The sequence below is a fragment of the Oscarella lobularis genome, chromosome 7 (assembly GCF_947507565.1).
Source record: "Oscarella lobularis chromosome 7, ooOscLobu1.1, whole genome shotgun sequence".
Taxonomy (NCBI): domain Eukaryota; kingdom Metazoa; phylum Porifera; class Homoscleromorpha; order Homosclerophorida; family Oscarellidae; genus Oscarella; species Oscarella lobularis.
In genome coordinates, this window is record NC_089181.1 from 3196146 (window position 1) to 3214496 (window position 18351).

General features: G+C 46.1%; 4 protein-coding genes across 11 annotated transcripts; all 4 read left to right on the forward strand.

Moving 5' to 3' along the window:
* Nucleotides 1-262: 262 nt before the first annotated feature.
* Nucleotides 263-2252, forward strand: LOC136188708 (ADP-ribosyl cyclase/cyclic ADP-ribose hydrolase-like). Its single transcript, XM_065976483.1, has 9 exons — nt 263-372; nt 421-1136; nt 1201-1289; nt 1334-1472; nt 1523-1602; nt 1648-1740; nt 1795-1881; nt 1935-2013; nt 2068-2252. Exons 2-9 carry the CDS (start codon nt 882-884, stop codon nt 2137-2139), a joined length of 894 nt encoding a protein of 297 aa, XP_065832555.1. The 5' UTR covers nt 263-372; nt 421-881; the 3' UTR covers nt 2140-2252.
* Nucleotides 2253-2339: 87 nt separating this feature from the next.
* On the forward strand, nt 2340-11105 carry LOC136188707 (ADP-ribosyl cyclase/cyclic ADP-ribose hydrolase-like). Of its 7 annotated transcripts, none has more exons than XM_065976480.1 (15): nt 2340-2762; nt 2818-2906; nt 2962-3100; nt 3154-3233; nt 3282-3374; nt 3436-3522; nt 3575-3668; nt 3721-4020; nt 4076-4444; nt 4518-4545; nt 4600-4705; nt 4759-5135; nt 5195-5325; nt 5381-5401; nt 5454-5579. In XM_065976480.1, exons 1-8 carry the CDS (start codon nt 2499-2501, stop codon nt 3763-3765), a joined length of 891 nt encoding a protein of 296 aa, XP_065832552.1. In that variant the 5' UTR covers nt 2340-2498; the 3' UTR covers nt 3766-4020; nt 4076-4444; nt 4518-4545; nt 4600-4705; nt 4759-5135; nt 5195-5325; nt 5381-5401; nt 5454-5579. The 7 variants fall into 7 exon arrangements, with proteins under 7 accessions (XP_065832552.1, XP_065832553.1, XP_065832551.1 ...); XM_065976481.1 differs by having other exon boundaries at nt 3724-4020; XM_065976479.1 differs by lacking the exons at nt 2340-2762; nt 2818-2906; nt 2962-3100; ... (2 more) ...; nt 3436-3522; nt 3575-3668 and adding exons at nt 5845-5884; nt 5939-5996; nt 6051-6354; ... (2 more) ...; nt 10331-10366; nt 10417-11105 and having other exon boundaries at nt 3770-4020; nt 5454-5790.
* A 369-nt stretch (nt 11106-11474) lies between these two features.
* Nucleotides 11475-15986, forward strand: LOC136188927 (uncharacterized). 2 transcript variants are annotated; one of them, XM_065976733.1, is made up of 4 exons: nt 11475-13005; nt 13064-13596; nt 13648-15242; nt 15298-15986. In XM_065976733.1, exons 1-2 carry the CDS (start codon nt 11505-11507, stop codon nt 13474-13476), a joined length of 1914 nt encoding a protein of 637 aa, XP_065832805.1. In that variant the 5' UTR covers nt 11475-11504; the 3' UTR covers nt 13477-13596; nt 13648-15242; nt 15298-15986. The 2 variants fall into 2 exon arrangements, with proteins under 2 accessions (XP_065832805.1, XP_065832804.1); XM_065976732.1 differs by having other exon boundaries at nt 13064-15242.
* A 100-nt stretch (nt 15987-16086) lies between these two features.
* Nucleotides 16087-18167, forward strand: LOC136188590 (uncharacterized). The gene is made up of 2 exons (XM_065976323.1): nt 16087-17590; nt 17650-18167. The coding sequence occupies exons 1-2, from the start codon at nt 16087-16089 to the stop codon at nt 18045-18047; spliced, it is 1902 nt and encodes a 633-aa protein (XP_065832395.1). The 3' UTR covers nt 18048-18167.
* The last annotated feature ends 184 nt before the right edge of the window (nt 18168-18351 follow it).

The window sequence follows — 18351 nt, forward strand, 5'->3', positions numbered from 1 at the left end:
CCAGTCCTCTCAAGGATGAGACGCAGCGAACCGCGACGCACCCACCCTCAGCCGCAACTGAAGGAAGATCGGTGTGCGCTTCGCTTTTGAACCGCGTAGCTCCGCCCAGCGCGCTCATTGGTCCGTTGGGAGTCACGTGGGACTAACGCAGCGCGCCCATTGGCACAAACGAAAAGGTGTGACTTTTTCGGACGTGAAACCGCAATGTCAGCAATTTATGATTATGCAAGCATGATGCAAGCCACGCACGCAGCACGCGCGTGACCAAGATGGCGGACAAGATGGTGGACACGACCTCTACGCGAATGATAGGTTTATACCTGTTCATTCTTCTCGCCGGAGCAAAGAGTGACGTACAATACTTCGTTTATCGTACGTAGCAAGAGAAAAGCGACAAAGCATCCTGCATCTCTGTTTTAGCTTCGAACGGCGCCGATTCCAACCCGCGAACGATGGAAAAGCCATTTTAATCGCTACAGAAAGCCCAAGATGCCGTTCCTACATGGTTGCGTTGCTCTCTGCACAGATAGATCGTCTGCTTGGAGGCGCATCGCATCGCTAAAGTTAGAACGCGATCGACGGACGTGGAAAAGCCCGCGGTACCCTTTAGGGGGGGCCCTTGAGTTGTTACGGGCGCCGTCGAACTGCTCTTGATCGCCTGTGGATAAGGTGACCGTTCTAACCACGAAGCGTGGGGAAAAGAATTACAAAGTGATGAATGAAATTAGAAAAAAACTCCTTGCCCCTTTTTGTTGCCTGAAGTGGGGCAAACGTGGTCCAACGATCAGCAGACAGTGGCACGAGTTGTGCTAAACTGTATAAAAAGGATCCATAGCACAAAGCCCAGTCAAACTGATAACTCCATCTCGAAAGTTGAAAAAATGCCAAGACTCTATTTGCTACTTTGTGTCTTCACCTTGACTCTTTCTCAAACGACTCCTGACATCGAGCAAAGTTTCTTCGGTCGATGCGAATATTTCAAGGAATTTGGATATGCCCAACCAATGCCCGTCGTCTGCAGCACAGCCTGGAATCCTTTCTTCGGAGCGTTTGCTCACAAGGATCCGTGTAACGTCACGATGGCCAACTACGCCTCTTTCTTCAACGTCACTGGTCAAGTTCCACCCAGAGACATGGCAAGAGTTCACAATGGGAATCCGGCACAGAGTCAATACGAATTGCCTTCTCTTTTTATTCTAGACGATGTTGTGGTCTGGCACCCAAGACCTTAAGAGCATCTTTTGCATGGATGGAATCAACTGTTATGACAACTCCCAATTCATGCCATCGTAAGCGGAAAAGCAAACGTCTCTCTCCCTCTCTACTTGCTTAGATACGTTGTCGGCGAAATGAACTGGTGCGGATCGACGAGCGATCCGTCAGGAATGAACTTTACCGGGTGTAAGTCGTACGATCCTGTGACCTGTCCCAATCACGTAACATACTCGTTTTGGGCGGCCGCTTCCGAACAGGTGTGCCGTATAGCTATCTCTTGTTTTTTTTTTGGAATTTTTTGCTGCAGCTTGCATTGCGGTCGACGGGACGGGTGCGACTGCTTCTCAATGGAACTCGCACAACAGGCGACGCCTACTCCAGAAATAGGTGACGGTTTCACAGTAAAATCGCTTCTTTTGCTAATTCTCTTAGCTTCTTTGCCAAATTCGAGTTGCCAAATTTGAATCCAAACGCAGTGACGCTCGTCGAGGCAATTGTTGCTCTTACGCCTGGTCAAACGGCCAAGTGCGCGTATAACTCGAACCGTCTTTGTGCAATAATCAAATCTCTGACTTATAGAGAGACGTGCAACAACGGATCCTTGGTTACACTACGAACAGACGTAACAAACCGTGGTCTTAACTATCAATGCACAATGAATCCTCCGTGAGTTCAACGGAAGGGGTACGGTGCTCGTATAATCTTTTTTTCCCCGGTAGTCTCGTCAGACACGCTTCCTGTGGCTTTTATGCACGGCAACCAGCGTCGTGCAATTTTCGGAATCCTCTCGATGCAAAGGTAATCTGACAGTTTACTCAACGGCGCGGTCAAAAGCATAGTCTCACTCTGCAGAAACCGACTACAAAGCACAGACGCCCCGCGGCGTATGATCGAATCTACATGCAACAGGATGATTCAATATAGCCGAAAGCCGTGACTTTGTTGACAGCTGCTCCTTTTCTGTCTGCTCGTTGTTCTGTTATCTCTTCAGTCGTCTCGTTTTCTCTCAGTCAAATCGATTCTTTTTTCCCGTCCAATCGTGTTTCGCCACAAACACTGCATTCTTCGATTCAGCATATTCATTGCACGTACTCCGTAATTAGTGGAATTTCCGCTAATGAATACCGAATGAAAATGCCTACTTTCTAATTCACCGTCAACGTGGTCCAAACGTGGTCCAAACGTGGTCCGATGATAGAACGAGAATTGGCTGAGCCACACATATTCTATATAAACTTGAGTCTCAAAGCGTTTCATCAGTTCAAGTTGCACTTCACTGCCAGATGTCGTCATCGATTCCTTTGCTACTTTGGGCTCTTCTTCTTCTTTCCGGAGCTAATTGCCAAACGACTCCTGCGATCCAGCGAATCTTTCTCGGTCGCTGCTCCTATTTCAAGCAATTCGGACTCAACAAGCCGAATATTGACTGCACCAAGGCTTATAATGTTTTTTTGTCGGCGTTTGCCTTCAAAGATCCGTGCAACATAACCATGGCAGCCTACGACGAATACTTTAACCTGACAAAACAAGTTCTGCCAAGAGACAAGGCAAGCAAATCTCGAGTCAACGTATTTATTATTGCTCGGTTTTTTTTTACTTTAGACATTGTTGTGGTCTGGAACGGAACAACTCAAAAGCATGTATTGCTTCCAAGGAGCGAACTGTTACGCTAATGACCAATTTTTGGCATCGTGAGTGTCTGTTTCTCAAATATAGGAATGAGAGCTGCATGCATGGATCATTTAGGTACATTCCTAACAAAATGAGCTGGTGTGGATCAAAAACCGATCCGTCGGGAATGAATTTTACCGGTTGTCGAACGTACGATCCCACGACGTGTCCCAACCACGTGACGCATTCATTTTGGGCGGCAGCTTCCGCACAGGTTATACTATTAAAACGTGGCCCTGCCTTCGCTTAATTAATTATTGATTTCAGATCGCATCGGGTTCGACGGGACTCGTGCAACTTTTGCTCAATGGAACGCGCACAACGGGAAGCGCTTATTCCAGAACGAGGTGCTAATATGATAGTCGTGGTTGTATGAAAAGTTTATGCTGTGCTAGCTTTTTTGGTCTGTACGAGTTGCCGAATTTGGATCCGAAAAAGGTGAACCCCCTAGGAGCACTCGTTGCTCTTACTCCCGGTAAACCCGTCAAGTGCGTACGTCAGAAGAATTTCTGTTTTCTGAAAGTGAACTACGGCGTTTACTAATTATAGAGAAAATTGCAATAATGGATCATTGACTCTATTGAGAACGGACGCGACAGCAAAGGGCCTCAACTACACATGTGCCACGAATCCCCCGTACGTACATACAACAAATTTACACTGTATAATACGGTGCGTGTTTTTATAGGCGCGTCAGGCACCTTTCTTGTGCATTTTTTGCACCAACAGTTGAACCGAACGAGTGCAAGTTTGAAGTTACTAGTTCATATTCTTTTGCAAACGTAAGCGAGCACGTCTTTGTACTGAAGATTGATAACAGATTATTGAATTCAGAAGAATACTGGACCTCCAAGTCGGTTCTCATACGTCCGAAGTTAGTCGGTGAAGACAACGCTTCAGACTGCCTCTTTATGTGTGTTTCTTTTTTGTCCAGTCCGTCCAGTCCCGCGAAAAATTGTGTGCACGTGTTCTTTAGCCTAGCGCGCGTCACCGTTACTGTTTTTAGTGTTGGCCGTTTAGTGTTTTGCGTTCGTCAATCCTCCTTTCTTTAGTCGTTTCGAGCCGCAGCACGTCGGCTAGCTTACGGCTACAATATGTTATCAATGCGGCTACCTCTAAGCGTTCTAGTCCTTCGTAAGAACACGCAATTCGAGACGAACAGACGACGATTTTCTCCCTCTCTCTCCAGTCGCACTAGTCAGCGAAAGCAAGACGCAATCATCGAATGCAAGCAATGAAACAGGCGTGCCGACCTCAGCATCTTCGACGTCGATTCTAACGAGCACTCCACCCACAACATCGCCTTCTCCTTCTAATCCTTCTTCTCCTTCTTCGTCTTCCGCTTCGACAACGACTAGTTCGTCTCCGAATTCTTCTGCTACTTCTCCCTTTCGAGACGTAACATCGTCGTCTCCTCCAGTGTCGTCATCTGAAGATGATCCGACTCGACCGGCTGCTATTGCTTTAGGAACGGTTCTGTCTTTTCTGTGTTTGATCGTTCTATTTGCGAATCTCCTCATGATTTGGCTCTTCGTCAAGAGACGACAACGACGACGAAGTGAGTTGCTTATTTATCTTAATTATAGCTAATGCGTTTTGGGACTGGATTGTGTCTTCTCTTGTTTTGTCAGGAAGAAAAACGTCTTCACTCGACGGAAAGTGAGTAGACACGCGTAGCTCGAACGGAAGCGAAATAATAGCTCGTTCTCGTAGGCAACCAGACAGCCATTGCACGTTTGAAAATAGGTATTTGGACAATGACTTGGACAGCAGTTCACGTCAACAGGCTTCACCCATCGAAGAGCCAACTCCTAATAAGGCAAAGATGAAATCGCGATATAGTAATAATCGATATAGATTTTCTGTCTTCAGAGCCGAGGTAAGAGGCTGGCTGACAAATTGAGAGAAGTGACTCCCAATGAGACGGACTCCATGTCATCTGATAGCGATGCATCGAACGAAAGTACTAATTCTATTCAGCCGGGTACCGTAAGAATCGAGTGGCCTCAACTCACTTCAGCCATTCACAATAGTCCGACATACAAAACACAGATATCAACTGTGAGTAGTGATTCTCAAAGACCTCCACTCGTTCGACAGCGTCCCGCTCAAATTCCGGGACAACTCGGCTATAATGATTGCTCTGTATGATTAATTAAATAATCACTAAGTAATTTTTGCACAGCAATTAATTGATTATGTATTTCTTTTGCTTGCCACTGCGCATGCGTTGACGGCGACGTTTTTAGGTTCGTTTTCGGACTTTGAGACTTCGTTTCGAGGTTTCACTCGACGATTGTTGTCTTAGAATGGCAAAGGGTCTAGTTGGTCAACTGGGGGCTCAGCTGAGGGAAACGATGCCCTTCTTTCGGCCCTTGCGCGGATTGCTCGTCGGTTTCGCCATTACCGGCTACATCATATACAAGATACCGGTCACGAGTAAGTGTTCGAATTGCGTTTGGCACGTAACGTTACTCTATTTCGGTGTTTGCAGAGGAAGCAAGGGCTCAGTCGAGTAAGCCCCGCCCCCTCTCTTATTTCCCCTCGCTTCATAGTATTCTCTGTAGAATTTCTTCATCCCGATCATTAGAAAGACTTCGGATAGACAATTGGATGTATCTAACGAATGGTTGTTGTAGATTTTGTGCGTGTGGAAATGTCTATCAATAGTCATTACACGTTATTTACTTGCAGCGTTTTGATGTCTATCTTTGCAGGTAGTTTCACACCAACAAACTTTTTTTCAGGTTGGGTTTGGGCTCTCTTTGCTGTCTCCAGCGACGCTCCCTGCAGAAAGATGCTAGCACTAAGCCTCTTTTGCGCAAAGCAAGGACCACCTCGGAGTAATGCCGGCAGTAGGAAGTGAGAGCTTCGCTCGGCCCCCTACGCTGTTGGTTGGCCTTGGTACGTCGTTTGCTCGTCGCTGCGAGAGCTGCGAGTGTGTTAGCGCTTGTCTAGTTTGAAACAGTAGCCTTTGCAAGGGGTCGTCTCTGTTTAGGTAGCTCCGTAACAAACATCCGACAAGCTCTTCAAGTTGCTTTGTTTTCTTTAGTGAGAGACCCAGACGAAACCTTCAAGGATATCTCTTTCTCTTGGCGCTTCTATGTATTGTACGCGAGGCTAGGGGATTGTATGAACATTACGGTCATTCTATTTCTGCAAAGATCGAAGAACAAGTCAATCAGGAAGCAAGATGGGCATGTGTGGAATAAAAACAGTCTGCTTCTCACCCGATATCAAATGTCAAGATATGGTCAACCCTTATTTTGTCCTTATAAAGATGAAGATGTCCAATGTTGACAGTTGCGTGGGGCAGCGCCGACCCTAGTCATATAAGGAAACGTTTGTGCGCACGTTCCTGGGGATAAAAGAAGGCGAGCCGTCGTTGCCAGCAGTTGTCTATCTCGAATCTGACAGTCAACTAGTCTACTAGAAGCGTCTCAGCTGATATGCAACGTCCTATTGAAGGTAAGCGAGCGTTGTGTTTCTCCGTTTACACGGCGCCATTGTTTTTGTAGATTCTTTTCTTCCATCTACAGACAGTGACGAAAAAGAAATTGTCTCAGTAGCTTGGGAGCTACATGATAATGAGGGTTCATGTCAGTGTATCCCCTTTGAAGGTGGCTTTGCTACTGTTCGTCAAAAAAGGGTGGTGGTGATTCCTCAAGTGGAAGATGAAACTGCATCATTACGCCCGCTTGAATTTAACCCCTTTTTTGAACTTTATGATACCGTTACTATTAGAGAACGTGTAACCAAGGCCATTAGAGAAGGGCAAAAATTCCTTGATGATATCGAATTTGTCGAGCTCATGTGTGTAAATCCTAAATCACATGGAGCCACGATTGTTGTCAAGTTTCCCATTCGAAAGACTCGGTACGGTGTTGTTGTGAAGAACGAAAGCGGTGACGACTGGGACGTTATTTACCGACGGCGAATACCATGGAAAGCTCCCGCGAAGAAGTCATATTTAGAATTTACTAAAAATGCTACAAATGTTACCATGTGGAAGCCTGCGACAGACAAACTAGGAAAACTGTCAGACGAGGCTGAGTTTGCTCTTCTTCCAAGTGCAGATGTGGCAGAGCGTGCCCAGTCTGCATACGAGCAGAAGACTGTAACAAGCAGTGATATTGGCAATGAAGGAAGCTGCTATCCGGAGCAATTTCTTCTTCAAATATCTATAGTTGCACTTGACTGGCGTCTAATGGAAACCGTAGTCTTGTACAAAAATGTTCTGGTGAAGATATACCAGTATAGCAAAGAACTGAAATCTGGTGACATCGTCTTTGCTGGAAGACCGTTGGCTGGTGGGGCAGGCACTTACTATCATGCTGGAGTCGTTTATTCTAATTCCGAAGGAGAAATATTCATCGGTCACTTTGGCCCTGATAAGAACTCTAGAAAGAAATGTAAAACATGTATCGGCTGTCCGAAACTCACAACGTTTGATGAGTTTATGCGTCAGAATGGCGGCGAGACGGCTAAAGGCATTTATAGGGTGGAATACTTGAGAGACGGGTCAACTCACGACGTGCTTAAAATTCAGGAACGAATTGTCAAATCCGTGAGGGGAGAACTACTTCCAACCGTGGAAAATTTAGAGCCAACAGAAGAGGAAATCACAGATGATCTACGAAAAATTAATAAAATAGTCGAGTTGCCTCATAAGACGCGCAAAGTACCTTGCTATCACCTGAAGAATTGGAACTGCGAGGATTGGGCCTTCTGGATTGTTCGAGGTGAAGAATCAAGTGAAGGTGCCGATCTAAATGTACAGTATGCCTAAGTCCAAGAAAAACTGTTTTTATTTAGAAGAGGCTCTGTGTACAAATAGCAGTATAGAAGTAGACGAGAGTGCGGAGAGTGAGGCAAAAGAGCTATGTGATGCAGAAAAGAAGACAGGTAACCAGGACGAGAAAGCTTCTTCTGCTCAAGGCACTCAAGGCACCAACATCGCAGCCAACGTAGGACAGGTTATTGATAAATCTCTTCCCGTTGCAAGCGCTGCCTGGGGTGCAGCAGAAGATTTCGCTCCCGCAGCAGCAAAAGTATTAGGACGAACTGTTGCAAAAGGTTGTGGAAAAACGTTTCTTGCTTTGGGTTCTTCTGCAGGTAGAGCTGTGTTTGGGGGAGCTGCAGTTGCAGTCAGTGCAACCGTTGAGGCGGTTGGTTACGGGGTAAACCGTGCTCTTATAGCTAAAAACGCAAAAGAAGGCAAGATAACAGAAGCAGAAAAGAAGCTTCTCATCGACGTGCAAAACCAGGATGCCAAATACGCAGCAGTTCAAGTTGGAGTAACTAGTGCCTGCGTAGGGATAGCATTTATTCCAGTCGTTGGCCTTCCTATAGCTGGAATTTACGGTTTTGCTACTGCAGTGACCGGCCAAAGAATAAGAAACGCAAAAAAGAGAAATGCTATCAAAGATGCAATTTGGAAAAGCACCATTGAAGACAATGATTGACTCCGTACTTATCAGTTGTTTGTTGCATTGCTCCTTTGCCTAGTTAGAAGCATGGAACGTGGGAGGAAGGTGAAGGTGGCCTGCTCTGTTTTTGATGTTGTGTCAATGCAATCCGCGCGCACCCCAGTTGCCTTCCTTTTTGCATTTTTCAATCAAGAAAAACGACGTTGTGTACTGCGCGCCTTTCTGGGCACAAAGAATGTTGAAATAGACCTCGCGTCGCTGTTGTCTATGATCAACAGGGCACACCTAGTCGCCAAAATTACCGTTTTGAAAAGAGAGGGGGAGAAAGTTGGCAAGCTTTCTACATCTCGAGCGTCAACGGTTATTGATTCCGTATGATAATGCGTGCGTGGGAAGTTGGTCCTCCCTCGTGATCCCAGGAGTGATCGAAACGTTGCGACATAGAAGCGAGACAAGCATTTGCCCCCCTACTCACAACAAGTGGTTTGCTAGTAATGGCTGGTACCTGCTGAAAAGAAACTCTTGTTAACGCAAACCGGTGATTTCAGTTAACATACGTCTACACGGGAAGGAAACCGCATCTCACGGGGGAATGCGAGCAAATGACGGGCGTAACCCGGGGCCCAACTGAAAACTACAACAAAAGGTCTAGGCGAGGCCTAGTAAAAATAGGAGAGGTGGGTGCGCTCTCTTCACTCCTTAGTTTAGGACAACTATATAACAGCGTAACGGTGACTCAACCGGTCAGTTGCTTTATAACCAGTGAAGATGAAGTCTTTTTCTAAGCGGTGCGGATCTGCTGTGGTACTGAATTCCAAGTGTGGTATCATATTAGAACGTCAATTCATTATGTTCATCAGAACGAAGTAACGCCTATTCCTTTGGAAAATATGAAGAAGGGGTCAATGAAGCCATATCCGTTCAATCCCTTTTTTGAATTTTATGATCAAAACATCATTAAAGAGCGCGCACTTGATGCCTGTAGCTCTACAAACAAGGAAACATACACTAATGATGCTGAATTTGTCGAGCGGATGTGCGTGAATCCTATGTCACATGGAGCCATGATTGTCGTTATACACTGGGGCCTGACTCGTCGTGGTACTGTTGTGAAGAGCGAAAGCGGAAAATTCGAAGTCATTTGGCAGCGACGACTCAAAAGATCTCTTTCAAAATGGTCTTATTCAAAATTCACTCAAAATGCTACTAAAATTACCATGTGGAAACCTCCCTTAGACGAGCTAGAAAAACTGTGTGATGAATACGGCTACGCTCTTCTCCCAAGTACTGATGTGGCAGAACGTGCTGAGCTTGCATATCGTCAGGGAAAACTAATCAAAAGTCCAATCGGCAATTTGAAACATTTCTGTCCGGCAGAGCGATTTCTTCTTCAAATATCTATAACTGCACTTGACTGGCGTCTAATGGAAACCATAGTCTTGTACAAAAATGTTCTGGTGAGAATATATCAGCCTGGAAAAGAACTAAAGCCTGGTGACATCATCTTTGCTGGAAGACCTTTGGCTGGTGGGGCAGGCACTTACTATCATGCTGGAGTCGTTTATTGTAATTCCGAAGGAGACGTATTCATCGGTCACTTTGGTCCTGATAAGAACTCTAAAAAGAAATGTAAAAAGTGCATCGGGTGTCCTAAGCTGACAACGTTTGACGAGTTCATGGGCAAGACGGCTAGCGGCATTTATAGAGTGGAATACTACAGAGACGGGTCAACTCACGACGTGCTCAAAATTCAGGAACGAATTGCCAAATCCGTGAGAGGAGAACTGCTCCCAACTGTTGAAAATATGGAACCAACCGAAGAAGAAATCACGGAAGAACTTCGAAACATAAGCAGAATAGTCAAGTTGCCTGATAAGACACGCAATGTACCTTGCTATCACCTAAAGAATTGGAATTGCGAGGACTGGGCTTTCTGGATTGCTCGGGGTAAAGCAAATAAAGGTACTGGTCTAACTTTACGTTAGATAAGCGCAAAAAAACTTCATCTATTTTAGAAGGAGCGCTGTGTACAGATAGCAGTGTAGCAGAAGGTGAGAGTGCTGAGAGTGAAGCAAAAAATATTTTGAAAATGATAAAACAGGTACCCAAGGCAAGAAGACTGCTTTTGCTCAAGGCACTCAAGACACCAGCATCGCAGCCACCGCAGGACAGTTACTCGATAAGTCTCTTCCTGCTGGAAGTGTTGCTTGGGGGATAGCAGAAGACGTCGTTCCCACAGTAGCGAAAGAACTAGGACGAAGTGTTGCAAAAGGTTGTGGGAAAACGTTTCTTGCGTTGGGCCCCACTGGAGGCAGACTTGCCTTTGGGGGAGCGGCAGTGGGAGTCAGTGCAGTAGTTGAGATAATCAGTTACTTGGCAAACCGTGCTCTTATAGCTAAAAACGCAAAAGAAGGCAAGATAAATGAAGGAGAAAGGGACGTTTTGACGAAGATACAAAACGATGATGCTGAGTTGGCAATGGCTCAGGTTGGAATAACAGTTGCTTCCGCAGGGCTAGCATTGATCCCAGTAGCTGGCCTTCCTTTGGCTGGAATTTATGTACTAACTGTTACAGTGGTTTTTCAGAGAGTACGAAACGCAAAAAGGAACAAGGCTGTAAGAGACGCCGTTTGGAACAGTATTGTTGGACAAAATTAGCAACTTCCTACTTATCACCTGTATTTTTGCCTCCTTTTTGCTCTAACTGTATGCTGCATTGCAATCGTTGGCTTTTCTTTTTGCTTCTCGCTCTTACTCTATGCACTCGTTCACTTTGTATCAGTCAATAAAAAGGAGTCACGGATTTCACGTAGAGTGGTTGCCTTCTTGCATGAAATGACAGGTACGGCGCTCAGTCGTTGGCCTTCCTATAGCTGGAATTTATGGTTTCGCTACTGCAGTGACCGGTCAAAGAATAAGAAATGCAAAAAGAAGAACGGCTATTAAAGATGCAATTTGGAAAAGCAAATGATTAACTCCGTTACTTGTCAGCTGTTTGTTTCCTGCCCTTTACTTTACACCTAGCCGTATGCACACGTGCGCACGAATTGTTCACCATATCCCTCGTAAATTTATTTACCAGACGTGACAGCAGGATTTCGCAGCACGACAGAAAATAAGCGTGAATCGGTTAAAATGTGTTTAGCTGGGCACGTGGTCGATCAATTAGAGGCGAAGGAGTTCTCTTCGATGGATTCTACGTACAGCGGTCGCCTTCTTGTCTGCAATGACAGGTACGGCGTTGCATTTTGCAATCAAGAAAAGCTGAACGTCGTCTACAAAGACGACGCCGTCCGCTGCGTGCCTTTCTCCAAATTCCGCGGCACGAAGACCGTCGAAATTGGCGAAACAGACCCCACATCGTACCCGTCCACAGTCAACAGAGCGCGCCTAGTCGCCAAATTTCCTCACATCGCTCCCAAAGAGATAAAAGGACAAGAATTTGCCAAACTTCTCGCGACTCCATGCCAGGCGTCATCGATCCCTTTCGATAAGCCCGAGCACAACGGAACTGCGTGGGAGGTCGGACTCGTCGTCGACGGACCGTCGTTGAAGTGCGTACAATACAATTCTCTTCTCGTCACCGTTTCGAACAAGAAAGTGCACTCTATTCCCCTCGCCCGAGCTCAAGGAGCTGCGTTGAAGCGCATCGAACTCGAATCTCAAGACCGTCAGCTCTACTCCCCTGACGACGTCTCGGAGCGCGTCGAAAACGCTCTTGAAGGAAAGGGGGCCCTCTTCGTCGACGACGCCGATTTCGTCGAATCGATGTGCGTCAATCCCAAAGCAAATGGCACTATGATTGTCGTCGAATTTCCCATTCGAATGACTCGATACGGCGTGGTCGTGAAAAACGAAGACGGCTCCTTTGACGTCATTTATCGCCGAAGAATACCCTACAGCTATCCCATTCAAATCTCCTACTCCGACTTCGTTGTGAACGCTAGAAAGGTAAAGCTGTGGAAGCCACCAAGAGAAAAAATTGATAAGCTTGGCTGCGAGTATAAGATCTATCCGCGTGCAGAGGTGGCTGAGCGAGCTCGCTCTGCTGTGAAACATGGAGCAGTCAAGGACAGCGCCATAGGAAATCTGGAAGAGGGTTTTCCTCCGGAAAAGTTCCTCCTGCAGATGTGCGTGCATACGGATGATTGGCGTTTGCTTGAGTGTAAGGTGAATCTGAATAAAGTGCTCGTGAGATTGTATCAGCCAGCAAAAGAGCTCAAAGCTGGAGACGTCGTTTGTTCTGAATCGCAGAACTTTGGTGTTGTACACTCAATTACTGACGAAGGAGACGTTCTCTTGGGTCATTTTGGACCAGAGCCAGGTGGTGAGAAGAGTGTTCTGCTTGACCCATTGGGAGAAGAATGGAAAGGATGCATGTCCGGTAATCCTCAGCTGACGTCTCTTGAGGAATTTTCCAGCATGGAAAAGCCTTCATTCGTTTACAGAGTCGAATATATGAAGTGCGATGCAGTCTGGGATGTTGAGACAATTCAGAAGCGAATTGTTTTAGCCGTTGAAGGCAATCTGCTTCCAGATGGAAAGCCCCTCCTGGCTCATCCCGTGCCCAAAGGATTCAATAGTAAGATTGTTCAAATTGAGTCAGGTCAAAATCGACTAGTTCCTGCCTATCATCAAATGAATTGGAATAGTGAAGATTGGGCCTTTTGGATAGTGAGAGGTCAGTCAGGTGAGTCTTGATATTTTACGTGGCATACAGTACTATATATTCTTGACAATTGTTTTAGACGCGGATGATGATGAGAACATAGCCAGTGAAAGCTATCAGGGCTCTGCAGCCAAGGAAGCAGCTTCAAAGCTTGGCCACATTGTCGATAAGAGTCCCATGACTGGAGTAGTAGCGTATGGTCTACACCGAGCTCAAATTTCTCACATGTTTGAAAAGGGACTGATAACGGAAGCAGAAAGGGACATGCTAGTGCAGGCGGAAAATCAAGACATCAAACGCGGAGGAGCTCAGTTGGCTGTCATGGCGGGCGGTATACCTATTGCATTGATTCCTGTCGCTGGCCTTCCTCTCTCCGTTCTCTATGCTGTAGCCGTTTCTATTCAAGGCAGCAGCATAAGGAAAAAGAAGAAGGAAAAAAGCATGAAAGACGCTATTTGGTCTAGCAACAACTTGAAAGTGAAAGAGACTTGACTTCCTTCTCTGGTCTCGCATGGCTCGGTACGTCGTTGCTCGTCGCTGCGAGAGCTGTGAGTGTGTTGGAGCTTGTCTAGTTTGAAACAGTAGCCTTTGCAAGGGGTCGTCTCTGTTTAGGTAGCTCCGTAACAAACATCCGACAAGCTTCAAGTTGCTTTGTTTTTTTAGTGAGAGACCCAGACCAAACCTTCAAGGATATCTCTTTCTCTTGGCGCTTCTATGTACGCGAGGCTAGGATTGTATGGACATTACGGTCATTCGGATCGAAGAACAAGTCAATCAGGATGAAAAGCAGACTGTTTTTTTATCAAACATGCCCATCTTTTGCTTTCGGGATCAAAGGTCAAGCAAGAGATGGCCAACCCTTATTTTGTCCTTATAAGGATGAGTTGTGTGAGGCAGCGGACGACCCTAGTCCCTAGTCATATATGGAAACGTCTGTGCGCACGTTTCTGGGGTTAAAAAGGAAGGCGAGCCGTCGTTGCCAGCAGTTGTCTATCTCGAATCTGACGGTCAACTAGTGAGCAAACCACGGGCGTAACCCGAAAACAAGAAGATGAATCCTTCCAAGCGGTGCGGATCTGCTGTGGTACTGAATTCCGAGTGTGGTATCATATTAGAATGTCAGTTCATTACTGTTCGTTAGAACAGAGTAGCGCATATCCCTTTGGAAAATATGAAGAAGGGGTCAGTGAAGCCATATCAGTTCAGCCCTTTTTGTGAATTTTATGATCAAGACATCATTAAACAGCGCGCACTTGATGCCTGTAGCCCTACAAACAAGGAAACGTACACTAATGACGCTGAATTTGTCGAGCGGATCTGCGTGAATCCTATGTCACATGGAGCCATGATTGTTGTTGAACGCTGGGGTCTGACTCGTTACGGTATTGTTGTGAAGAACGAAAGCGGTGACTTTGAAGTCATTTGGCAGCGACGACTCAGATTTACACCTCTTTCAAAAATGTCTTTTTCAGAATTCATTCAAAATGCTAGAAAAATCACCATGTGGAAACCTCCCTCAGACAAACTAGAAAAACTGTGTGATGAATACATTCTTCTTTCAAGTGCTAATGTGGCAGAACGTGCTGAGCTTGCATATCACCAGAAAACATCGATCAAAAGTCCAATTGGCAATTTGCAACGTTTCCGTCCGTCGGAGCGATTTCTTCTTCAAATATCTATAATTGCCCTTGACTGGCGTCTAATGGAAAACGTAGTCTTGTACAAAAATGTTCTGGTGAGGATATACCAGCCTAGCAAAGAACTGACACCTGGTGACATCGTCTTTGCTGGAAGACCGGCTGTTTTGACAAGCACTTACTATCATGCTGGAGTCGTTTATTCCAAGTCAGATGACGGAGAAGTATTCATTGGTCACTTTGGCCCTGATAAGAACTCTAGAAAGAAATATAAAGCATGCATCGGCTGTCCAAAACTCACAACGTTTGATGAGTTCATGCGTCAGAGTAACGGCGAGACGGCTAAAGGCATTTATAGGGTGAAATACTTGAGAGACGGGTCAACTCACGACGTGCCTAAAATTCAGGAACGAATTGTCAAATCCGTGAGGGGAGAACTTCTTCCAACCGTGGAAAATTTAGAATCAACCGAAGAGGAAATCACGGAAGAACTTCGAAACATAAGCAGAATAGTCGAGTTGCCTGATAAGACGCGCAAAGTACCTTGCTATCACCTAAAGAACTGGAATTGCGAAGACTGGGCTTTCTGGATTGTTCGAGGGGAAGAGAAATCAAGCGAAGGTATCTTCTTGTCTAAAGTTGTGTTTATTAGCGCAGGAATAACAGCATTATTTAGGAGGAGCGCTATGTACAAATAGCAGTACAGCAGAAAATGCTGAACAGCTGTTGGCACGTGATGCAGAAAATGAAGGAGGTAACCAGGGCGAGAAAGTTTCTTCTGCTCAAGGAACTCAAGGCACCAACATCGCAGTCAAAGTAGGACAGTTTTTTGATAAATGTCTTCCCCTTTCAAGCGCTGCCTGGGGAGTAGCAGAAGACGTCGCGCCCACAGTAGCAAGAGCATTGGGAAAAGATATATCAAATGGTTGTGGAAAGGTGCTTAGCACTTTGGTCCTGCTGCAGGCAGAGCTACGATTGGAGGAGCTTCTATTGGAGTCACTGCAGCCGTTGAGCTAATTGGCTACGGAGTAAACCGTGCTCTTATAGCTAGAAGCGCAAAAAAAGGAAAGATAACAGAAGCAGAAAAGGATCTTCTCATCAACGTGCAAGACCGGGATGTCCAGTACGCAGCAACTCAAGTTGTAGTGACTTGTGGCTGCATTGCTATAGCATTTATCCCAGTGGCTGGCCTACCTTTGGCTGGAATTTATGGAACTGCTGTTGGAGTGATTGGTCAAATTATAAGAAACAGAAAGAAGGAGGAGGCTTTAAAAAACGCTATTTGGGACAGTAACAAAAATGAGTAGCCTCCTTACTTATTTACTCGTTAACCTATATTTTATGAACTAAACCACACGCAATAAAAGTCACGTCATGTCTATTTATTTGCCGGCGCGACAGAAAATAATTAAAAAGAGTTTAGCTGGGCACGTGATTGATCAATTAGAGGCGAAGGAGTTCTTCGATGGATTCCACGTACAGCGGTCGTCTTCTTGTCTGCAATGACAGGTACGGCGTTGCATTTTGCAATCAAGAAAAGCTGAACGTCGTCTACAAAGACGACGCCGTCCGCTGCGTGCCTTTCTCCAAATTCCGCGGCACGAAGACCGTCGAAATTGGCGAAACAGACCCCACATCGTACCCGTCCACAGTCAACAGAGCGCGCCTAGTCGCCAAATTTCCTCACATCGCTCCCAAAGAGATAAAAGGACAAGAATTTGCCAAACTTCTCGCGACTCCATGCCAGGCGTCATCGATCCCTTTCGATAAGCCCGAGCACAACGGAACTGCGTGGGAGGTCGGACTCGTCGACGTCGACGGACCGTCGTTGAAGTGCGTACAATACAATTCTCTTCTCGTCACCGTTTCGAACAAGAAAGTGCACTCTATTCCCCTCGCCCGAGCTCAAGGAGCTGCGTTGAAGCGCATCGAACTCGAATCTCAAGACCGTCAGCTCTACTCCCCTGACGACGTCTCGGAGCGCGTCGAAAACGCTCTTGAAGGAAAGGGGGCCCTCTTCGTCGACGACGCCGATTTCGTCGAATCGATGTGCGTCAATCCCAAAGCAAATGGCACTATGATTGTCGTCGAATTTCCCATTCGAATGACTCGATACGGCGTGGTCGTGAAAAACGAAGACGGCTCCTTTGACGTCATTTATCGCCGAAGAATACCCTACAGCTATCCCATTCAAATCTCCTACTCCGACTTCGTTGTGAACGCTAGAAAGGTAAAGCTGTGGAAGCCACCAAGAGAAAAAATTGATAAGCTTGGCTGCGAGTATAAGATCTATCCGCGTGCAGAGGTGGCTGAGCGAGCTCGCTCTGCTGTGAAACATGGAGCAGTCAAGGACAGCGCCATAGGAAATCTGGAAGAGGGTTTTCCTCCGGAAAAGTTCCTCCTGCAGATGTGCGTGCATACGGATGATTGGCGTTTGCTTGAGTGTAAGGTGAATCTGAATAAAGTGCTCGTGAGATTGTATCAGCCAGCAAAAGAGCTCAAAGCTGGAGACGTCGTTTGTTCTGAATCGCAGAACTTTGGTGTTGTACACTCAATTACTGACGAAGGAGACGTTCTCTTGGGTCATTTTGGACCAGAGCCAGGTGGTGAGAAGAGTGTTCTGCTTGACCCATTGGGAGAAGAATGGAAAGGATGCATGTCCGGTAATCCTCAGCTGACGTCTCTTGAGGAATTTTCCAGCATGGAAAAGCCTTCATTCGTTTACAGAGTCGAATATATGAAGTGCGATGCAGTCTGGGATGTTGAGACAATTCAGAAGCGAATTGTTTTAGCCGTTGAAGGCAATCTGCTTCCAGATGGAAAGCCCCTCCTGGCTCATCCCGTGCCCAAAGGATTCAATAGTAAGATTGTTCAAATTGAGTCAGGTCAAAATCGACTAGTTCCTGCCTATCATCAAATGAATTGGAATAGTGAAGACTGGGCCTTTTGGATAGTGAGAGGTCAGTCAGGCAAGTCTTGATATTTTACGTGGCATACAGTACTGTATAATCTTGACAATTGTTTTTAGACGCGGATGATGAGGACGTAGCCAGTGAAAGCTATCAGGGCTCTGCAGCCAAGGAAGCAGCTTCAAAGCTTGGCCACATTGTCAATAAGAGTCCCATGACTGGAGTAGTAGCGTATGGTCTACACCGAGCTCAAATTTCTCACATGTTTGAAAAGGGACTGATAACGGAAGCAGAAAGGGACATGCTAGTGCAGGCAGAAAATCAAGACATCAAACGCGGAGGAGCTCAGTTGGCTGTCATGGCGGGCGGTATACCTATTGCATTGATTCCTGTCGCTGGCCTTCCTCTCTCCGTTCTCTACGCTGTAGCTGTTTCTATTCAAGGCAGCAGCATAAGGAAAAAGAAGAAAGAAAAAAGCATGAAAGACGCCATCTGGTCTAACAACAAAGAGTCTTGAGACAACCGCTCCTTTGGCGAGAGGTCATTGTTTACGCGTCTGGAGGGCATTAGGGAGGGTCTTACTAAGAAAGATGCATACCTAATTTTTAGGCGGGTCCTTTACTTGGAAAGCGTGCATTCCCACTCTTGGAAAGCGTGCATTTCTACTTGGAAAGTGTGCATTCCCACTCTTGGAAAGCATGCATTTCTAATTATTTGGTAATTAGGTTAGTGGACTCGGAAATGTCTTCGCTTTGCTTTTCAGCTTGCAGAGTCAACGCAGTGCCCTTGCTCCGACAGCCGGGACGAACTGGGGGCGTGCG